The sequence below is a fragment of the Lagenorhynchus albirostris genome, chromosome 1 (genome assembly GCF_949774975.1).
Source record: "Lagenorhynchus albirostris chromosome 1, mLagAlb1.1, whole genome shotgun sequence".
NCBI lineage: Eukaryota > Metazoa > Chordata > Mammalia > Artiodactyla > Delphinidae > Lagenorhynchus > Lagenorhynchus albirostris.
The window spans coordinates 41,538,668-41,560,892 of record NC_083095.1 but is presented as its reverse complement, the minus strand read 5'-3'; the positions used below and the strand labels follow the sequence as shown (position 1 = coordinate 41,560,892).

At 42.2% G+C, this 22,225-nt stretch overlaps 1 protein-coding gene across 1 annotated transcript in view; it reads right to left on the bottom strand.

Annotated features, from left to right (window-relative positions):
* RTN1 (reticulon 1) overlaps window positions 1-22,225 on the bottom strand; it is a 238,618-nt gene that overhangs the window by 120,440 nt on the left and 95,953 nt on the right. The window contains exons 2-3 of the mRNA XM_060167003.1: window positions 10,647-11,420; window positions 435-1,184 (exon numbers count right to left, since the gene is read on the bottom strand). Coding sequence (XP_060022986.1) covers window positions 435-1,184; window positions 10,647-11,420 — 1,524 coding nt within the window. The remainder of the gene's footprint in view (window positions 1-434; window positions 1,185-10,646; window positions 11,421-22,225) is intronic.

The following is a 22,225-nucleotide window of genomic DNA, read 5'->3' as shown; positions in this document are numbered from 1 at the left end:
GCACCTCGAGGGACTGTAGCCACATCCCATCACTGAGAGGGTGGGAAACTGGAAATGAGACTGGACAATAACAAAACCCCATCCCTTCCCAAGTGAGGAAACCCAGTCCTGGAACGAAAGGAGGGACACATTCACTCCATTCAGGAGATCTTGGAATGTACACAAAACCGCTCATTATTGGAGATGCTCTGGTCCAGCCAGCCCAGAGCAGCTCGGAGCACGTGTTTCTTCCATGGAAGCCCCAGCTGCGAATCTGAATCCTCTCATCTATTCCCCACCCGCCTCGGAATTGTTCTCCGGTCGATTGTTTGACCAGCTAGGACATGACTACAGGGCTAAGGCAGAACCACCTCCCTCTGCTGAATATCTCAGAGCACCCAGGCAAGAACAGTAAGCAAGACAACCTACTTCAATCAAGAAAGCTGTCACTTTACCTTGTTGCTTATTGAGAAACAGCAGAGGGGGCGCGACGCCTGGACCCTGAGGCCCAGGGCCCTTTGTGGCCTGGGAGCTCTGGTCGTAACTCGCTGCTTCCACAGGTGTCCGTGGCACTGCAGGCCCCTCGGGCGCAGGGGCTCCGTCTCCAGAGGGCAGCTCGGAGCAGACTCGGGGGGCGGCCGAAGGGAATTTGAGGAAGGGCCCCGGCTCCGCCAGGCCCTGCCGGCTGTGGGCGCGCTCCTCGGCCCGGGTGCCCGGCTCCTCCCGGATGGCATCCAGGGCGCCCGGCTTCATGGGCGGCGAGTCCTGCTCCCGTTTGGGACTCTCCTCCGAGGCGGAGGAGGCGTCACACGACTCGATGATGAGCTCACTGTCCAGCTCAGCCTCACGCTCCTCCCTCAGGATGCTGTACTGGATGGACGGAGAGGCCGGCGACGGCGGCGGGCCACCCACATGACCAAAGGTCACGTAGCCCGAGGGCAGAGCGTCCTCGGCGGCCAGCGGGTCCTCGGACACCAACTCGATCTCCGAGTCCCCCGACTCTGCGCTGCTGGCCTCGTGGTCCAGGGGGCTAGGGATGGCGGGCAGCCCGGACCTGGCCTTGGCCTCCGGCCTGTCGGCCACCTGGCCCGCTGGCCGTGGACTCTCCGTTGTTTCGAAGGACAACCCCTTTGCTTCCTTAATGGCAGTGATCAGCTCATCCTCGGAGATGCTGCATTTCCCCTGGGATTCTGCAGCAGATGGTTCTGTCGTCCCACAGAGCGAGGAAGAGCCAAAGAGGCACACACAAGGACAAGACAGATGGACAGAAAAAGAAGAAATAAAACAAAATTCCATTAGGGGAGGTATTTTCTCTTTGCTTAAAAAATACATATCTCATTAGCACAAAAATAGTCTGTTTCCAGGGCTATGCTGGAAAGACAGGCCACCTGAACTAAAAGGCTAATTACTGTTATGGCCCAGTTAATCAGTGTTTGATATACCTATCTATCTTAATCTAGCTATTTTTAAAAATGACCCAGCAATTTCTTAGCGTTAGCACCTCGTTGGTTTTTCTGTTCCAATGTGGGAAAGATTCTAGAAGTCATGGTTTTGATTTCTAATCCATTCTGTGAGGAGAGTTTTCCAGTTTCACAGATTTCATTAGATAATGCAATGTATATAACTCTCTAATTTGGCCCACCAATGTCAAAAAATCTGACATCATCCATTATTCCTTGTCTGTTTCTGTTCATATTCCCTACTTCAATAAGACAAAGAAAGCTAATTTGGATCCTTGTATACAACTTGACTTCTAAGCTTTACATTTCCCATAAGAATCAATACTTTTACTCCCTTTTTAGTGAAAAGTGTAACAAAGTGAAGCAATATAATAGATAGTTTTTGCCAATTCCACCAAGCAGGCTGTGCAGATTACCATACTGCACAACCCCACAGGGCTTCTAGTGGTGGAGCCCACTGTCATTCTTTTTCATCTCTTCACCTCCTCTTGAGAAGAACAATACCCAAGAGTCAACCCCTGTCTACTGGGTGAGTGCCTGCCTTCTGTCTGACGTTTATCCAGATGGCCCCCAAACCTCACCAGCAATCTTACTGATATTTCTATCTTAATTGAAATTACCTGGGATCGCCATGACAACAATTTTCAGGAGCTTGGTTCTCCCCTTGCCCATGTAGCAGGGCTTTATTTCAGAATATTCTAGACAGTGATTTCTGGCCCTTTTGTAAGTAAGAACCACTTGTCATTTCTCCAAAGCTCTGAGGTCACTGGGAGGGATATAGGAGGGGTAAGAGGTAGACTATCTATGGCTAAGTAATCTGTCAATTTAGGACTGTGGGAGAACCCCAATGGATAAAACATTTTAGATTTGTCTAATTCTCTATAAAGCTGAATTGATTTTATCCTTTATCCATGTATCATTCATTCATCTGTTATTTATTGAGAACCTACTATGTGTCGTCACTCTTATAGGCACTTGGGATGTATCAGTGAATGAAACAGGAAACAAAATCTCTGATTATATTCTAGTGGGAGGAGAACACAATACACAAACAATACATGTAATAAATAATTAAAGTATATAGTATGTTAGAAGATGTTAAGTGCTATGGAAATAAAAAAGTAGAGTAGGGTAATGGGATCAGGAGGGCTGTGACAGGGTGGGGATGAGTTTGCAATTTTAAATAGGGTAGTCAAGGTAGGCCTTACTGAGAAGGAAACCGATATTCAACACTTGAGAAGGTGAGTGAGGGATTCATGAAGATATCCAGAGGAAAAGCATGCCAAGCAGAGGGAACAGATAGTACAAAGGCCTGGAGGTGGGAGCCGCAATGATTTATAGATATCACAAGGAGGCAGTTATGTCTGGGGCAAAGTGAATAAGGGGGAGAATAATAGGAAAGGAGGTCAAATGCATTCAGGGAAGGGGGATCATCATGTAGGATCTCATCAGGCTTTTATTTTGAGAGAAATGAGAAACCATTGGAGGGTTTTGAGCAGAGAAGTGATATGATCTATGCTGTTGTTTTTCTTAATAACTTAAAACAACAACATCCTCATTATCTTGCACACAATTTATGTGTAAAAAGATTTACTGCATGATCCCAAACTCTATTTTTATAGAAGTTAGTTCCGTAATAAGTCATGCACATAGTTCCTTGATATGATTACAAGCAGCATAAAAGTATAAAAGCTACATTAATTCTCACTGGTAGGCCAGACGGAGGAGGAAGAAGATAGGGAGTAGAGGCTAGTGTGAATGGAGGAACAGCCTGTACTTCCAGAGCACTATCAGTAGCTACATCGTCACAGCTCCACTTGTCGAGCATCTGCTGGGATAGAGGCACTTCACATATGGGGCTTCGAGTCTAGTGGCAGTAGGTTAAGTGACTTGTCCAAGGTCACTGTACTGGTTTTTCTATCTTTGCCCCCTTGGACTTATTCCCATCTTTCTCTGCCCTGTTCTCTGTTCTGAGAGGCTGACCTCCATAGAAGGCATTACCTGGAATTGCTTCCCCTCTAGTTTCTGGTTGTTTTCAGCCAATAGGAATCATAGGAGGAGGGGGTGGAGAGAAATGTTAGGGTATTTATACCTGTTGCTGCTTCTGAAGCTCCAGGTTTTGGCAGGCTTTGGGAACGCTGTTCCCTCCCCTTCCTCCTTCGGGTCCAGGGGTGCTAATAGATCCCTAATATTGCCAGTCCTTGAGTGCTTTACCATCTTTTGTTTGTTCTCTTAACTGTCTTTACACATTTGTAAATAGCTACCTCTTTAAACCCTCTTCAGTTACAACCTTTGAGTGTGTCACTTTGTTTCCTCACAGGACCCTGAATGATATAGCCATGTGGCTAGAAATGACTCGGCTTAAATTTGAACTCAAGTCTTTATGTTCCATGTGTTTCTCACTATATCATGCTACATCTGTTCAAAAAGGGGGTGGGGGTCTCAGATAGGGCAAATTATATTTTGGAGAATGAGATGAAGAGGAAAAGTGAGCTGCATAACCACATACAAAAGAATGAAGCTGGACCCCTACCTCATGTCATATGTAAAAATTAACTCCACGTGGATCCAACCTAAATATATGAGCTAAAACCAGAAACTCCAGAAGAAAACACAGAAATGAATCTTCATGATCCTGGATTATACAGTGGTTTCTTAGACATGACACCAAAAACATAAACAACAAAATAAAAATACACAACTTGGAATGCATCCAAATTAAACACTTTTGTGCGTTAGAGGACAACATCAAGAACGTAGAAGGACAACCCACAGAATGGGAGAAAATTTTACAAACCATATATCTTATAAGAGACGTGTATCTAGAATATGTTAAAAATTATTACAACTCAGTTATAAAAAGACAACCCAGTTAAAAAATAGGCAAAGGGCTTGAATAGACATTTCTCCAAGGAATATTTACACGTGACAAAAAAGCATATGAAAATATGCTCAACATCATAATTCACCAGAGAAGTGCAAATCAAAACCACAGTGTGTTACCACTTCACTCACTAGGATTGCTAGAATAACAAAGTCAGAGAGTAACAAGTGGTGGAAAGGATGTGGAGAAATAGAAACTCTCATCCACTGTTGGTGGGAATAAAAAATGGTATAGTTGCTTTGGAAAACAGTCTGGCAGTTCAACTATTTAGTTACCATATGATACAGAAATTCCACTCATAAGTAGAGAATTGAAAACCTATGTCCATACAAAAACTTGTACACAGTGTTCATAACAGCATTATCCATAACTGTCAAAAAAGCGAAACAACCCAATGTCCACTAATTAATGAATGGATAAGTAAAATGTGGTATATCCATACGCTGGAATATTATTCGGCCATAAAAAGGAATGAAATACTGATACATGCTACAACATGGCTAAACCCTGAAAACAGTATGCTAAGTGAAATAAGCCAGTCACAAAAGACCACGTATGACTGGAAAGTTAAGCAGACCCCTGATCATAGAAAGGCCTGGAAGCTAGTTTAAAAGTCAATATTTTATCAGGAAGGCACTGGTGGGTCCTAGAAGGGTCAGGATGAACTTAGGAAAGAAAGAATAAAAGAAGGATGACCCATTAAGAGGATACTGCAATAGTCAAGGGGAGGAATTATGACAACCTAATGAGTTGTAGTGGTCATAGGGATGGAAAAGAAAGGATAATTCAAGAGACACTGAAGACAGAGAAAGCACAGACTTGGGGTCTGCTTCATGTGGTAAGTGAGAAAGAAATGGGGGGGGGGTGTCAAAGATCACTCAGAAACAGTGAGCCTGGGTGAGTATAATGAATAGGAATTCCATACTCAGAAACATGGAAGTCAGAACAGTGAGCTGTTTTGATGGGCCAGGGGAAGAAAGTTCTCATCCTGGATATTTCATCCCTTTCCATAGCACACATCCTTCCAATTTCTCATGCTGGCAGCCTCTGTCTAACCATACAAACTGCCAGGACTGACCAAACTCCTACTTGTACAACATTCCTAGGAGACCACGAAGCAGGCAGGCAGGCTCTTGGGCTAAGAGGACCACAGGCGACCCTGCAGGGTAGCCTGCCTCGTGTGCAAACCGGCCTGATGCTGCATCATTCAGGAGACAGGGTGGTGCCCACTCATTCTGCACAACTGGGTGCCCCTGGGTGGCTCTGTATGTGTATGTGATGATTTCATTAACATCTGTCTCTTCACCCTCCCCCACTCTCCCTGACCCCAGACTGAAAGCATCATGAGGGCAAAGGGCAGCCAAGGTGTTTGTTCACTATCATATCCCCAGCACCTAGTGCAATGCCTGGCACATAGGAGGTACGCAACAAACAGAGCTCATGTGAGGACTACCTCAGATCTTAGAACAGTGGTTCTTCATCAGGTGTATGGCTCAAAACTGCCCTCAGAAATTCTGACTTAGTAGAAGTAAGTCTGAATGGGGCCCAGGCATCTGCATTTTGTAACTCTAAGGGTGATTCTAAAGATCACCTCCAGTTAGGGATGGCAGATTTAACAAATAAAAATACAGGATACCCAGTTAAATAGGAATCTCTGATAAACAATGAATTTTTTTAGTATAAGTATGTCCCATGAAATATTGGTATTTTTATCTGGTAACCTACCTCTAGCTGAAAACCACTGTGTTAGAGCATTCAGAAAAGAAGGCTCAAGGATATTGCTTTATTTTTTTTATTTTATTTATTATTGCTCAAGAGTAAGGATGGTATCAGACAGCTGTGGGGTGGGAGGAAAGGGCCTGATAAGTTTCATCTTGGGTAAGTAAAAGTACTACTTTAAAAAAAATCATCTTTATTATGAGTGAAAGGGGACTCAGTATATAGTGTAGACATTGCCCTCCATTCTTAAAGTGAAGTAAAAGTTTAACAAAGTGCTAGGAGGAATCAGGAGAAAATTTAGAACAAAACAGAGGTTTTCCTACCCTTGTTAAAAACTTATGGGCCTCTAGCTAAGACACTAGTTATGTGTCAGGTCTGACACAGCAAAGCTAGAAACAGTCGTTGAAAATAATTAAATAGAATATAGAAACTGAGGAGGTTACAACCACCCCACATGGGGAGATGTGTTTGCTGCTGCTGCTAATTTTGAATGATATAATTCAGATTGATAAAATGGAAGGTGAACATGGGCCAGTCTACCAAGTTGCAGATGCCAGTGAACAACCGTGAACAATGCTGCCATTCAGGCCTCCCCTTTGCTCCCAGCTCATTCTCCACTCATCTTCCAGAAGGATCTTTTGAAAACACAAATCTGATGCTGCAGCTCTTCCCTTCCTTCTCCCCACTGCAGCCACACTGACCTTCTAGCTGCTCCTGGAACACACAGGACATTCCCAGCTCCGGGCCTCTGCACTGGCTGTCTCCTCAGCCTGGCATTTCTTCCTCAGGTGTCTATATGGCTTGCTCTCTCACCCCATTCAGGTCTCTGCTGAAAACCATCAGCAGGGAAACGCATTTCCTCATGGCCACCCCATCACCCTCTTACATTCTATCTTGCTTTATTTTTCTTTGTAACCATTATAACGACGTGATATTACATTATTATTTATTTGTATGTAAGTCTTCTCAATTAGAACGCAAACTCCATGAATGCAGGAAACTTGTTATGTTTCACCACTGTATCCCCAGCAGTGATGGAGCAATACCTGGTATGGAGTAAATGGTCAATACATATTTGTTAAGTGAAAGGATGAATGAATGAATGGCATCATTTCCCAGATTAAAACCCTCCAATGCTTTCCCATTGCATTTGGAACAAAATTCAAATTCTTTATCCTTGCATGTGAAGCCCTGAATGATCGGGGTCCTGTCTACCTCTCCAATTCTCTTCTATGCCATACTCCTCCCTTGCTCCTTTCGACCATCTTTCAGTTCCCAAATAATACAGCCTTGGGGCCTGTGTATTAGTTGTCCTCTGCACCTGGGGCCCCTCTTAACCCCTTTCTGAATTGTGGGCTTCTTCTCATTCAAATCTCAGATCACATGTCACCTCAGAGAGGCCATCCTTGACCCTCTCACACCCAACATTCTATCACTCTTCACAGAATTCATACCCCATGAAATTACACTATTTATGTGCTTCCTTTTACTGACTTCTCCCACTAGCAAGTAAGCTCCGTGAGGGCAGGGACTTTACACATCTTGTTCACTGTTCTCTGGTGTCCAGCACATGTCTGACACATTGAAGTCACTCAATAAGTATTTTTGAATAAAAGAATAAATTTTCAAAATGGGTAGGAGAATCACAGACCTCATCGATGCAAGGAAACAGCAACAGTTTTCAGAGTTTAAACTTATTTACTTTTTATTGCTTATTTCTTTTTAAGGGACACTGGTGTGGTTTTATGGTGGCCTCTTGATTATTGTCCTTTCTGAGGATAACACCTCAAATAACATCCATGACCACCGTAATATCCTTCTAGGTGTTTGTGTCAGAAACAACATGCTGCTGATGGGCCAGTGGTCTGGTGCATCAGGGCACTTACTATAGTTTCCTAAAATACTTCACTTGTATTCATGACTGATCTTTGCTTAGAAGAAACTTTCAATATTTCAGCTGTAAGAATTTTTACCTCCGTACCTCATGGTACATTATTTAATATGATGAAAATAATTAAGTATGTTGGAGAAAGTTACAAAATGTAATAATCTATTGGAATTGAAGAAAGTATATTAGACTCCTTGCTTAAGCTTTAGGGTCTGCGGCTAAAACTGTCCTAAATTAGATCTTCTTCTGATTCATAATTCACATAATTAGGATTATTCCCCAAAGTCAGTTGATAATTCCTTATTTATTAAACAGTGAAAAACTGAATTCCTTTTCTTTAGGATGCTTTCCTTTTCCTCAGTTTCTATGTAGGATTACATGTAATTCTTTGTCTTACCTGTCAGCACAGGAAATGGCAGAGTGAATCAAGACCCAACAGATGTAATAAAGCCCAAATCCTCCAGTGTCTATGGGCACAGTGTCACATGGTACCAGGGGCTCACAAGATGGGGAGGGGGTTAGGGTAACCTCTTGGGATAAAAAAGACAAGGAGAAAAGCCTCAATGACAAACCGAGTCCTCCTATCTCTCCTATTAATTTTATTCTTACGTGTTCTCATATGACTCAGGTGTTATGGTGTGGGATGTGTGTGGAGAGAGGAGCTGAACATGAGAGATAATTGTGTAATGGGACAGGGGACTTTCTCTTTCTGGAATAAACCTTACTGAGAATGTTTATTTGAAACAATTGCAGAGAAAACCACTGCCCTAATTCCTTGCTGTCAAATGGCCACCAACAGATCATAAAACTCCAAGATCATGAGAGCCAAATCCGACTTTGTCTTCTCTTGAAGATGCTCCCGAACCCCAGTGAGTCGTGACTACTGAAGAAAAAAAAATTCCCTCCTAATTAACGAATCCTGTATCAAGTCCTTACCATCAGCTTTGTAAACCGTAATTTTCTCATGAGGCATGTGTCATATAATAAATGGACCAAAACGTATGGGGTCATTTCACTCTTCCTGAAGACTGGCCAAAGTTCTTCTGTAATGACCACCAGACAACTCTGGAGCTCTGTAAACACAGCTTATAATGTAGTTTATATCTTCAGAGTGTCAGTATCTTTATGTCATGGGATAATCGAAGGGTTTTACATGCATTGCCAGAAAAACCACAAGGAGGCTTTGAGACTCAGATATGTCCCTACCTCCTGCTGTCAGTTGGGATAAGTCACGCTGGAGTGTGACTATTTCCCTGGTCATCTGTCTCACTGGAAGGCAGGGACTGCTTTTTGTTTGCTTTTCAACTCCAGCATCACCAGTGCCTATTCGAGTGCCTGACCAAAAGAAAAGTGTGTGTTGAGTGAATGAATGAATTTGAAAATCAGGAACTTGGTGCAGTGAGTTTACAGCTGAATGAGTCTGAGGTAAGGCTGGGGAGGGGAGGAATTGATGCTAAAATCTTTAGGGAAATAAGACAGGAAGGACTTCCATTAAATCCCCTCTGTTCTAACACTTGGACTTACTGCATCATCGGGATTTAGAGCAGTCACTCCTAATTGTAAGGGTTTAGATCTGTTTTAAGAGTTCAGTAGAAGCTCTTTTACCTGAGGTGCTGAAAATTGCTTTTTTTTTTAACTTTTTATTTTATATTGGAGTGTAGTTAGCAGTGTTGTGTTAGTTTCAGGTGTACAGCAAAGTGATTCAGTTATACATATACCGATATCTATTCTTTGGAAAATTGCTTTTTGTAAATCAAAAAGGTTTGTAAATTTCTTTTGGGTGGGGTCAGAATTCCAGCCACTGGAGGCAGGGGACGATTCAAGGATCTCTCATTATCCTCTTCATCCTGATGCCTCATGAGCGTTTGAGAGCGATGGAGATACAAAGGCTCCACTTCTACTACCCAGGATGGTGGCACAGGGTGGGATGGGGAAGCTCTAGCTACCAGTGGTAGCTGGCCTTTCATTAGGGTATGGGAGGTCCCCTTTGTGTTTGAGAGGGGTTTCGATGTGGTTTAACAACACCCTGCCTTGAGTCAGAGTAGAAGGCTCAGGTTGAAAAACATCATAGGCTAGTGAATTCTGAACTTTTTTTATTCTAACCAAATAGGATCTTTAGTTTAAAAAATAAAATTTTATGCAGAACTTCAATAAACTAAAAAGATGAAAATGATGTGCTGAGATTGAAGAGGGAGGGGAGGAGTACCCTTTGTTTAGGTTTACTGTCACTGCCCATTCCCCCCCACAAAAAAAAGACTCTAACCTCTACCCTACCCCCCTTTATTGTTCAGACTTGGAGTTGGGGCCAGGAATGTTAAATGCTCTGTCCAAGGTGGCCCACCTGGTCTGGGAAGAACAGTCAAGGTACTCTCCACGATGCCCAGAGGTCAGGGAGGAGAGCTAACCTAGAAGCTGGCAGCATCTCCTTCTCTGCTCTGAAGAGTAAAGCCACAGGAGGATTTTAATGTCCCCAGCGTGTCATCTTTACCTCTCCCCTCAAATGAAGAAAGAAATATTTTACAAAGCAAATCTGACAGGACTCTAAAAAAATCCCAGATGTCAACCTTTGCATAATGGGCACAAGACTGAAAAAGCTATATGTTAATTAAATCAGTTAAATTGAGATTTAAGTATTTTGAATGCAAATCTTCACTCCTTAATGTTCAGTTTTCCATATGCTGGGTTTTCCCAAGGCAGGGAACACCCGTTGCCTTACCTGTTCCAGAAGACGGAGGAGTGACAGATCCTGGGCTGTCATCTTCAGGCTCTGAGACGGTGACTGTGGGGACTGTGTCAGGACTTGGTTTCAGGCAGATATCTTGCTTCTCGGGGGTCTTCTCTGGGGTAGCAGTTTCAACAGAAGGCTCGATCTCAGTCAGCGTGATTTTGACAGGGGCAGTGATCAGAGGAGCACTGTGCTGTGCTTCAGAGATATCGGCTACATATGGTTCAAACGTTGATTCTTCAAATAAATGGTCCTTGAGGATTTTTCCCTCCACAGGAGATGGTTTCTCTGCTTCACGGGCCTCTTCGGATTTTGCTGAGATGTCAGTGTCCTTATTCTTAAAGTCCAAGTCTTTCTCTTCCAACTTGGGGTGACGTTGCTCCTGATATTTCACCTCCTCTGGCCTAGTTATGTCAATGTATTTATAGGCTTCTGCTTTCATCTGGTCCAGGGGGTCTGCTAAGATCTTGTTCACTTCAGTGGACTCTGCAGGAGTCATTTCTATTCCAGAATCAGAACTAAATAAGCCACGAGGCTCCGTCCCAGGCACATCTGGTAAGGAGGGTCCGGGGGTACGCAACTCCTCAGGGCTCTCTGAAGCGGTGATGTGGCTGTTTTCCTTCTGAAGAATTCCAGTGAAATATGTAGAATCCTCCCGAGGTGGGTAACAGATGTCAGAAATCAGAGATGTGTAACACACTCCTTCCCCATCTTTTGCTGCTGTTGAAAAGGTATGATCCATGGCCCTGGAAACATCTGCTGCACCTGTGAATCAAAACGGCAGCAGACAGTGAGGGGGCGCCTGGCACCAGTTCTCACTCCAGCCTAACCCACCACCCACCCTGGCCCGTGCAGACACAGCATCCTTTCTCCTCAAGACCTCAGAGTTCCTTCGGACCACTCTCATGTTGCTTTGCCTTGTCTCCCTGATAGCCCCAAGCACTGGTATTTTTCTGGCAGCAGACCACATAAGCTGCCACATCCAGAGATGTTGGGGACAGACCCCAGACGACTAGAAAGTTGATTCTCAACATCTGATACTTCAATATACAGTGACTGATTCTTACTTGGTATTATTCAACAGAAGCCTTCTTTGTATCTAAAGTATTAAGGACTCTTTAAACAGAGGTGGAAATATAGGCAAATTCAGGTGTGTAAATACAACAATAGGCTAGTCCACTAGGGAGAATGGTTGCTCTTGGAGACTCAACAAGCTGGGAGAAGGCTCTCTGGTCCAGCCCTTTCATTCAGGGACTCCTGCCCTACCTGGATTGATGCCATCCCTTCTCTTGTTAAAGGTTCTCAGAGAAAGGAACTCCCAGTTTTCTGGTGGCCTCATCCCAAAGTGGTATCACCTTAATGGAGTGCTTCCCTCTTTCTTCAGTTTTCCCCTCATTTTGTTTTTCTTTTCAATTCCCCACCACTACCCACCCTTTGCCTTCCAATGATATTCAAAATGACCCACTGGGAATTTCTTGGTGGGTTTCTAAGAGCAAAGTAAGTTTCCAAGTTTGCGTCTATAGAATGCTTTCACCAGGCCTTCATTTTATTCGTAAATGAGCCAAAATATTCATTAATAGCAAGCAGAAGAAGGAAACCCTTTATTATTTTTCTGTGCTGTAAAATACTGCCAGAGGGGAAGAAAACTAACATTCATTGAGGCCGTATCATGTGCTAAGCAGCAGGATTTTACCTAATTCTTTAAAACTAATTATTTAAATTAAGCCCCACATTCTCAAGAGATCACACATACACACACACTCAGCCCTTAAGACACACTCAAAGAATATTCCAGATTAGGGCACCAACTCATAAGTAACAAAGGTAGTAACAGTAACATAATAATATTAATAGCTAATATTTGAATCTTGCTACGTGTCAGAGTACCAAGCTTTTTATTGACTCATTTAATCATCAAAGCAATCCTAGAAGATAGGTACTATAATTAGCCTCATTTGACAGATGAGGAAACTGAGGAACAGAAGGGCTGAATGACACGCCAAAGATCGCACAGGCAGGAAGTGGCTGAGTCAGGATTCAGACCCAAGCAGTCTAGAAGTCAGAAAACCTCGCCTAGTGTCCTTTGTACCTCCTTAAATCAGTCTGTGAAGTGTTTTTTTTTAAAGTAATTTTGAATCAGTTTTATTACAAATAAACTTAGCTATTTTCTTTTCCTAGGTTTCTCCTTGGTTACATGAGCTACTGTTAGTCTAAGGGGAATGGAAAAGCACAGAGCCTCCACTTCTAGCACTCTTCAGGCTTAGCACCATTGCAGGAGCTTCCTTCTTTCCTAGGAATTCTCTTCATCCAGATACCTGCATTTTACCTGCATACCTAATTCACTCACCACCAAGTCTTCCTCAAATGTCACCTTCTTAAGGAAGGCAACCCTGACCACTCTATCTCAAACTACAACTCACCCTACACTCCCAAGCAACTCTGTCCCTTCCTACTTTTCTCTACTTTTTCTTTTTCCTGTAGCACTTATCTCCTTCTAGTATACCATATAATTAACTTATTTATTCATTACTTATTTAATGATTGCCTCCCCCCGACTTGCTAGGTATGTTCCACGAGGGCAGGAATCTTTGACTATTTTGTTCATTAATGTAGCCCAAAACCTAGAACAGGGCCAGGCACATGGTAGGTACTCAATAAATATTTGCAAAATTAAAGAAGGTAATTTTGAAGTTTAGAATAAAGCATAAATAACACAATGTGTGAGAAGACAGGTTGGAACATACCCCTAAATTGCTAGTGACATTCACTTTATTCAGCAAGTAGCCTAATTTTGTGAGCAACAGGCCAGTTTAAATCTGGACATTTCAGCTAGTCTTCTAGTTATACTTCCTTTGTATATGGCAGTCCCGCTTTTCAAGTTAGACAAAAACAAAAACAAACTCAATAACAAAAGGAATAGTAGTAATGATGGGTCTTACTGTCTACCATACATAGACCACCAAAGAAAAACTATTCAATTTAAATCCATGTGTGCACAGACACCATTATCCTAAAGGATATTTAAAGCTTCTTTCATTATACGGGCTTAGCCTACATGTAGACCTCACTGGAGGCAGGGAAATCAATGCAGAGATATTTCACTACAGACATTTGGATCCTGGGATTCTCTACCACAATTACCTGGAACCACTTCCACATGTTAATAAGTAATGGTTCACCAGAAAGTAAGGAGGGGTTTGCCACTGGATATAAATAGTCTGGGGAGTGGGGGAGGGGATGCTCTCCTGGGGAAGACACAGTAGATAGTTTCCAGGGTTGTGTCACAGTCATTATCATTCAACTTTCAGTCAATGTTTCTATTGCAGGGGTCACCACAGGACTCCTGACCCTCATAGTCCTGCAGCCCACTGTCTCCTGCCACCAGTTATCACACTAAACACAACTGTCACCTATTCAGCAACTGGCCCCAGGGCCCTGCCTTGCCTCACTGGATAATCCTTAAACTCTGCAGCCTAGCATTTGAGAGACATGAATGATGTGAATGCCAGCTGGCCACAGCTCTGTCTCCACTACTCCTCTCACTTACCCTCTACTCCAGGCACAGAAAGCCCTTCACAATGTCACACTCACTCTACCAGCCTTTCTAGCCCTTTCACTCTCCAATTCAAACTCTCAGCTCTGGTTAATAAAAACTACCCATCACTTCTCCAACACTTAATCCTTACAATCTCCACATCCAAATCTCCACCTTTAACCTCAAGCCATTAAAGAAAAACAGCTTTAAATGCTACCCACTCCAAGATGAATTTGCTGACCACCCTGTCAAGACCTGACCCCTTCCTATTTTTCTCCCTCCCCTATCCTGTAGCACTTAATTATATTGCTTGTGTCACATGCGTGACACACGACTTCTATATGTCTACGTCATCTCCTGCCAACCTGTCAGTTCCTGGAGTCTGAGGTTCATGTCTTGCACACTATATTGTACATAGTAGGCACCCAATACAAAATGAATAAATGAATGAATGGACCAATCAATCAATGAGTAGGCATTCTATGCAGAACAAACTAATTGATGCAAGTTACAAACAGGATGTTTTTAATCTATTATGTGAAAGAACTATCCAGAATTCAAGTTATCCAACAATGGGATAGAGCTGAATCTCAGGAACAAGACTGTTATGATCCCAGTGGGCAGGCAGAGAGAGAGAGGCCCAGAATCTGTCTAGGCAGGAACCAGCATTTGGTAGAAAGTTGGATGGGACAACAGCAGAAGTCTCTTCCAACTCTCAGTGATTTTTATACCAACTGGCTGCCACCATAGTGGGACACAGCTTCCTTTACTTCTTCTTTGCCTGTACAATGGAATCAATGTAATTTTCCCTGAGGTGATGCCATAGAGCTTGCCAAATATATGGCAATAAGTGAGGGAACAGACTCTAGATTACATCTGTATTACTTGAGAGACTATAAATAGAATCACTTATTGGGAAGAACTCCCACCCCTGAAATCCTCATCTTACTAGCTTCATCTTGCTCAGAAAACCCAGCATAAAATTGGAAGGACTCCTTTGTCACACTCTACAAATACTACCAAGTAGAGGAAGAGGAACAAAGCTGTTTGTGTAAATCACACATTTTAAATGGCACCATGTAAGAACCCTCATAAAAGCAACAAATAATCTAAACACTCTAAATGTGGTCATGTCCCATTTCTTAAATTGAGTTAAATATCCTGAAAGATTCTCAAGGTTCGAAGTTATTGAATTTGAAAATGTGTATACATTACATAGGGCCTGTTAGATACAACTCTTGAAAATAGGAAGTCCTTGCAGACAGTAAATTATATGAGAGCAGAGTCCTGTGGGATCACTGGAAATGGGAAGCAGAACTGAGCCTCAAGGCTCAGGAAAGCCAATTAATCCTTGTCAGCGCTTCCTGCAGAGCTGGCAGCTGTGGGGACTGAGCAGACAGCAGAAGCCAGATGCCCCAGGCAGGAACCAATATTGTTACATTGTTAGATACAAATCCACTAAATAAAAGGGCTTTCCTTGTCTAGACTAGAAATTACTACTTTCTTTATATAAGCAAGGATTCCTGGGAACATCTGATTTCCTCATTCTCTCTGGCTATTGCCTTGGCCATCTAGAAACCTGATTCATGTGGAGGCAGATGTACACTGAGAGTCAATGTGTGGACTCACATGTGCCCTCACATGTGGCTGGACAGGAGAGCACAGCAAATTTAAAATGGGATTGATTTTCAAATTTTCATTTTACAAGTAACTTTTTAGGAAAGTACTTATAATAAAAGCTGAAGAAGCCATAGGTCACTATTTCTAGTCAAAAGCTAAGTGGAAGAAGAATGAAAATAAGCTAAAACTATTGCCATTAAATCATACGTGCTGATAAAATCAGGCTTTTGTACTCACCGATGTCCTAGATCAGAAATGCTAATCATGAGCTAGACAAATTCAGTAGTCTCCTAAATGGTGGGTGTTTTATTTTTTTTAATTTCTTTGGCAATACTAAGGAATGATGACTAGCTGAAGACAGTTTGACTTTTCTCAAGGAAAGTTTCAATCCTACAGTCCTCATTCTTGACTCTGATTTATCCTTACCGAATCAAGCTCATTGGATTGCTAGCCTACAGCTTAGGTTTGTATTCTGGCTCTACTATCAGTTGTGAGACTCTGGGCAAGGTAGCCTCTCTGAGACTCGTTTATTCAGTTTTAAAATGGGGGCAATAATAGTTCCCATCTTATTTGGCTGTTATAGGGATTAAATGAGATTATGCACTTAGCTCTACTCCTGGCACATAGTACACACACTCAGTAAATGAGAGCTGTGGATTTTATGATTATCTCTATTTTGCAGGGAGGACACCAGCATTTACAATATATACCATCTGTCCATTTGGTACTTTATCTTATCTAGAGACATGTGATCAGGGTCGTTTGGGCCAGAGGAGTTAAATATAGCCAGTCCACACTCACACTGCCCTCTGGGGTCTGCTGTAGATGCTGAAGTCCCAAGAGTGCAAGGCCAGGGTTCTCTGCACAGCTCCCTGAGCAGGTGGTTGGGTGTTAAGTACTTTCTAGTGATACAACTGATGGATCCTGTCATGAACATGGTGATGACAGACTTGGGTATGATATGTTGAAATTTACCAAGACAGTAGAAAAGGAAGGCGAGTGTTTGGTGCCCACAGATGAGGTTTCTCCCTTGTGGTTGGAGTTCATTCTGACTCCTCAGGGTGGAGATAAGGGGTCTATGGTTTAAGATGATACTTCTGTAACTCAGTAAAGACCCTCTCGCTGCACTGCAATGGAAACATTGAGAATGCCAGAAAGAATGAATGATTATATGAAAAGGTTTTCTAAGCACAGAGGTAGATGTGCTCCATTAGATAAACATCTGGATTAAAAATAAAAACAAAACACCAATTATTGTTTGAATAGAGTCAACACTAACAGGTATAGGGGACAATAGTTCCATTAATTTGAGAAATATTTTTTAAAGGGGGGGAGCATATAAAAAACTGGAATGACAGTAGGAGTAGGGTGAGAGATGCATGTTAAAATTCAAGAATTAAAGGCCAGAAACACTGGCCCGAAGTGAATCTGCATTCACTTTTCCCAGAATCATTTGCCCTTAGACTGCCTATGTGATGGATTGTAGTAGCCTGCACAGAGGTTAGGCAGTGAGGCTTTTCCCCTGAAACTCCCACTCATCTTTTCTAAATGCTAAGAAATCAGCAGGCCCACAGTATGGAGGCTGTGACACATTTGACAACAGAGCCATCTATGAGGGATGGATATGCCAGGGAGGCTCCAGGAGCCTCTGTGTCACTTAGAAAACATTCTCTTCTAAAATTAAGTACCTGTTATTTAACATGACAAATGGGCACTGAGAAATTAAGGTACATTCATTCTTTAAAAATTTATCTATGTGATTAGTTAATTGAGTAAAAAGGAAAAGATGAGCCTGCATTCCCTAGCAAAAGACTTGAAGCCAATGCTGATGACATGCTCGGGGTTTAAGAATATGAGTAAGTACTCTTTCTTTCCCCAACTCACTGCCTTATTTAAAGCTCGCCTGCCAGAATAACAGATTTAGCTGTCGGGATTGTAAAATTAATGTTTTGTAAAAAATAATTCAGCAAGTTTTGGGTTTTTCCCCCACTATGAAGAGCCAGGGCTTGCATTGCCTGTGGAGTTTTCACTTTAGCAGAAAATTCTGTTAGAGGGAAAAACCTGGCCCAGCAGCAAACCACTGTCTAAGTTTCTCTGACAGTTCTCAGCAGGGTCTCAGAAAGCACAAAGCTGCCAAGTGCTGCGATGCAAAGTAAGCCCAAGCTCTGGTGAGCGTCGAAGTGTGGGGACTTCTTTTGCCTGTGTTCAAAGATGGAAATGTGATTCTGCAGCCTTCTTGGGTGGGGAAAATTGGGGGGGAGGAGGGGGTAAATATTTATTTATAATTTACTTAGATCTTAAGAAAAGTTCCTTACAACCCTACCTAGACTTCCCATTGCTTTTTTTTTAATAAAAGCTTTACTGATTTATAATTCACAAACCATAAAATTCACTCCTAAGGCATGCAATTCAGCAGTTTTTGTTTATTCACAGAGTTATGCAACCAACTAATCCACCCACTTAATTTAGATATATTCCACTCTTTATGTTTTCAATACAGAAAAAGCTCTAAGTTACCTTCACCATGCAAAGAATTACCTTTGGAACAACAAAAAAAGTTATCCCAATCTTTTTATTATTTGTTGAAGAATTTTGCTCTCTAATTTCCAAAGAGAAAAATAATTGTTCTTGGTCGTTTCATTAATGCTATGTATATATTGATAGTAGTAAAAAAAATACGTACTATGTTTCTGTTTACACTTTAATGGTTCTTTCACTCCCTCCCCCGACAAGAGAATCATCTAGCTGATCCTCAGAAACCTTCTTACATGACCTTTCTTCCTTACTTCCCATCCATGGCTACTTCCCCAGCTGAACCCATATCACCTTCTACTTGAATTAATGTGATAGTTTCCTCAGTGTTCTAAGGGTTCCAGCTTTGCCTCTTCTTTGTGCCACCTTGCACACAGCTGACACATTCATCTCCCTAAAACACCACTTTCACCGCTTCACTTCTCTGTTCCAAAGCTTTTGGTGAGCATCTTTGCCCATCCTTTGGCTTAGAATTCAGGATCATCATCAATGAGACCCCAGTCTGCCTTTATGGTTTTATTTCTGAGCCTGCTCAAGAAACAAACCTGTTCACCCACAAACATGAGATTTTCAACTTCTATGCCTCTGTGCAGGTCCTTTTCCTCAACTGAAAGGCCCCTTCACTCCTAAGTCCAAATAAAGCCTCTGGTGATGCCACACCTCCTCTAAGCAGCCTCCTCCTAACACCCCACTCCTCACTGCTTTCTCCCTCATCTCCACTCTGAGGCATGACCATTTGTTTGGGGTCCACCAGCTTCTCTGCCTTTGTCACCAGTTATCTTTTTTCCTATACTGGTTGAGAACCATGTCTTCTACTTCTTCATATCTTTGAGTTCCTAGCACTGTGCTTTGCACACAGTATGTACTCAGTAATCACTGAATGGATGATCATCTCCATATTATCATATGATTGAGTCACATCCAAGAACTTTTATTATAAGCTTTTCCATTAATCATGTATTAATTCAATCAAAAAGATTTGTTGAACACTCACCATATGCAAAGTGGAGGACATTCCCATATATATGTAGGCTTAGAAATCTGGTGTCACAAAAATCCACTGTGAAGTCATTGTCTGTAACTGGAAGTTTGGGTGTCCCTGGCTGCTTGTGGCAGTGAATGCTGGGGGGTGGCAGTGATGTTGGAGGATCATAATAAGAGGAGGAAGGTCCTCTTATTATGATCCTCTTATTAACCTGTGTCCTCTCTTAGGTTCTCATGGCTCTGGCTAGAGCCTTCTTCATTCTCTCTTTCACATGATTTGTTTTCCTCACACTGGGAGCTCCTAAGAGACATGAACTGTACCTTGTACCTCACTGTTTCCCTCATACTAAGCACGCTTGCTGGCATATAGGTTTTATTTGGTAAATATTTATGGGATAAATCAATGAATATGTTTCCATACTCATCATACTGGTTACAACCAGGGGATACACTATAGTTTGTCACTGTCCCTCTACAATCTGACCTGGACCTGACTACAACCTGATGAGGCCAGAGACGGACAGTGAGACAATTTTGATTCCCTTGACTTAAACTTCCTATTTTTATTCACAAACCTTTATATTTTTGGCCCTGTACTATTAGTTCATGTTGCATTTATGTCCAACGAAAACATGTGGGTATATAAATTTTTAAAAAAACTGTGTAATTTCAAATTGCACTTTTAGCCACAGCACTGGGTATATCTCATAAGTTTGAAAGACATTAAAGTCAGATGCAAAGATTTTTTGTAACTGCCTATGACCTGCATCTATCATTTAGAACAGATTGAAGAAGACCCTAGAAAAGGAATTTACCTCACTCTGGAATAATCCAAAGATCAAGATAAAGCTAGAGTTGGCGTGTCTCATTAGAATGTGTTTTATAAAGGGAAATCTATGTCCACACAGCATAAGGCAATCCTTGCAGGGCTGCCATCAGCCCATACTGTGTCTTGACCAAAAAAAAAAAATAAGATGTCCTTCATCTGGCAGATACAGACCAGTGCCTGAAACATGCATCCTCTGCTGAAAATCTTGGATTTTGTGCCTGCATTGGGAATTGAACACAGATCCCTGGAATCTAAAACAATGTTATGTAAAGTGATACGATTTGGGAGGCATATAAGGAAGGACAAAGGAGGATGACTGAGGGATAATTCTGTTAGAAAGATGACATGTCACGTAGCATGACATGGTATAAAGTATGTTACAGCATGCTGTGGAGTGGTGTGACATGGTGTGTGCTGTGTTGTATTGTGGCCTGACAAGACAGGGCACGCAGTATGGAGTGCTAGGACATGCTGTGGTTTGTTGTGTGAGGGTGCTTTGAGTGTGGCATTCTGTGACAGAAAAGTCCCAAGCTTTAGAGGACCTGGCCTTCCATCTCCATCAAGTTACTTACCTTTAATAAGTCATTAAATTCTCAGGAAATCTGTTTCCTCACTTGCAAAAGGAAGATAACAACAACTAAAATGGATTATCTCATTTCAAGCTTAAACAATCTCAGGGCTTTTTTTTAAAACTACACCCATACTTATTGATAAAGAAATGGAAGCTTAGAGAGGTTAAGGAACTGACTGAGGAACACAGCCAGAAAAGACAGACTCAGATCTCGGATTTAGGGCAATCTGGCTCCAAAACAGATGCTATTAGCACTATTCTCAGAACTGCTGTGAGGATTAAAGGAGACTGAATGGTTTTGTCACCAGCAAGCCCATTAACAATCACCAGTAAATAAAAATAGAATCTGGGTAATAAAGTCTAACCTTTTTTTTTCCTTTTCTTTTCCTTTGTGCTTAGTCTAGTTTCCTTTGCTCATAGGTTGCCTCAGGCAGAGGCCTAGCACCTGGCCCTTCAGATCAGAGGTCCTAGCAAGACAGGGCTGTGCTGACACCTCAGGTAGGTGGGTCCCGTGCAGAAGTGCTGCCCATGACACTCAATTAAAGATGGCCACAGCAGCAGGCTGTGAGCAGAGACACTGCGACTGCCCCAGGGGAAAACTCCGCCCACTCCCCCTCCCCTCTGATGAGATCCCTATAAAGCAGCCCCGCCCACAGGCTGCTGCGGAGAGCATGTGCTCTGAAATGGGAGCTCCCACCTCTCCATTCTTTATTAAAGAATAAAGCTTTCCTTTCCTTCCTAAACGAAGAACTCAGTCTTGTTCTATTGGTGTGAGCCACACTGGGCAGGAGGACCCTTTTTGTGGTTGGACCTGAAAGGATCAATAGCATGATTAACATTAGCTACCATTCTGCATTTATACAGTACACCTTCTTCCTCAAGTTTTCAAAATCTAGCTCCTATGTTCTAGAATATTTGAAATTTAATTTGGGATTTTGAGCATTCCTAATTTTAAACATAAGCTCATGTGGAATGCAGGTTGTAAGAGTAGAAACAGGTGAATGACATGTGGGGACAAATTAACATAAAACTGGAATTCAGGATGCATCACTTGGTAGGCTCAAAGGCAAACCACTTGACGTTAACACACACATACAAACAATCACATGCAGTCACAATCCAAATACATGTAGAAAATTTATTCTATTAAGGTGTACAGAAAATGGAGCCCAGAAGTAGCTATACTAATCAAGGAGAAAGAAAAGGAAGATTAATGCCCTTTATCAACAACAGCATTCATTTTGCTTCTCTGAGCTTTCTGATCTATGGGCCGAGGTAGTGTTTAAAGCAAAACAATAACTCAGCCATTGATGTGCCAGAGTTTGGGAGTATTGATCCAAGTGGCTTGAGTGCTCAGTCAGGAAACTACATCAAGATTCCTTTTCTTCCCATTTTCCTTCCTTTTATCTCCAAGAAGAAAAAGAACAATAAATAATAAGCAATAAATTCAAAGCACATAATTTCTGCCATCAATGCAAAATTTCAATCAACTGCATATT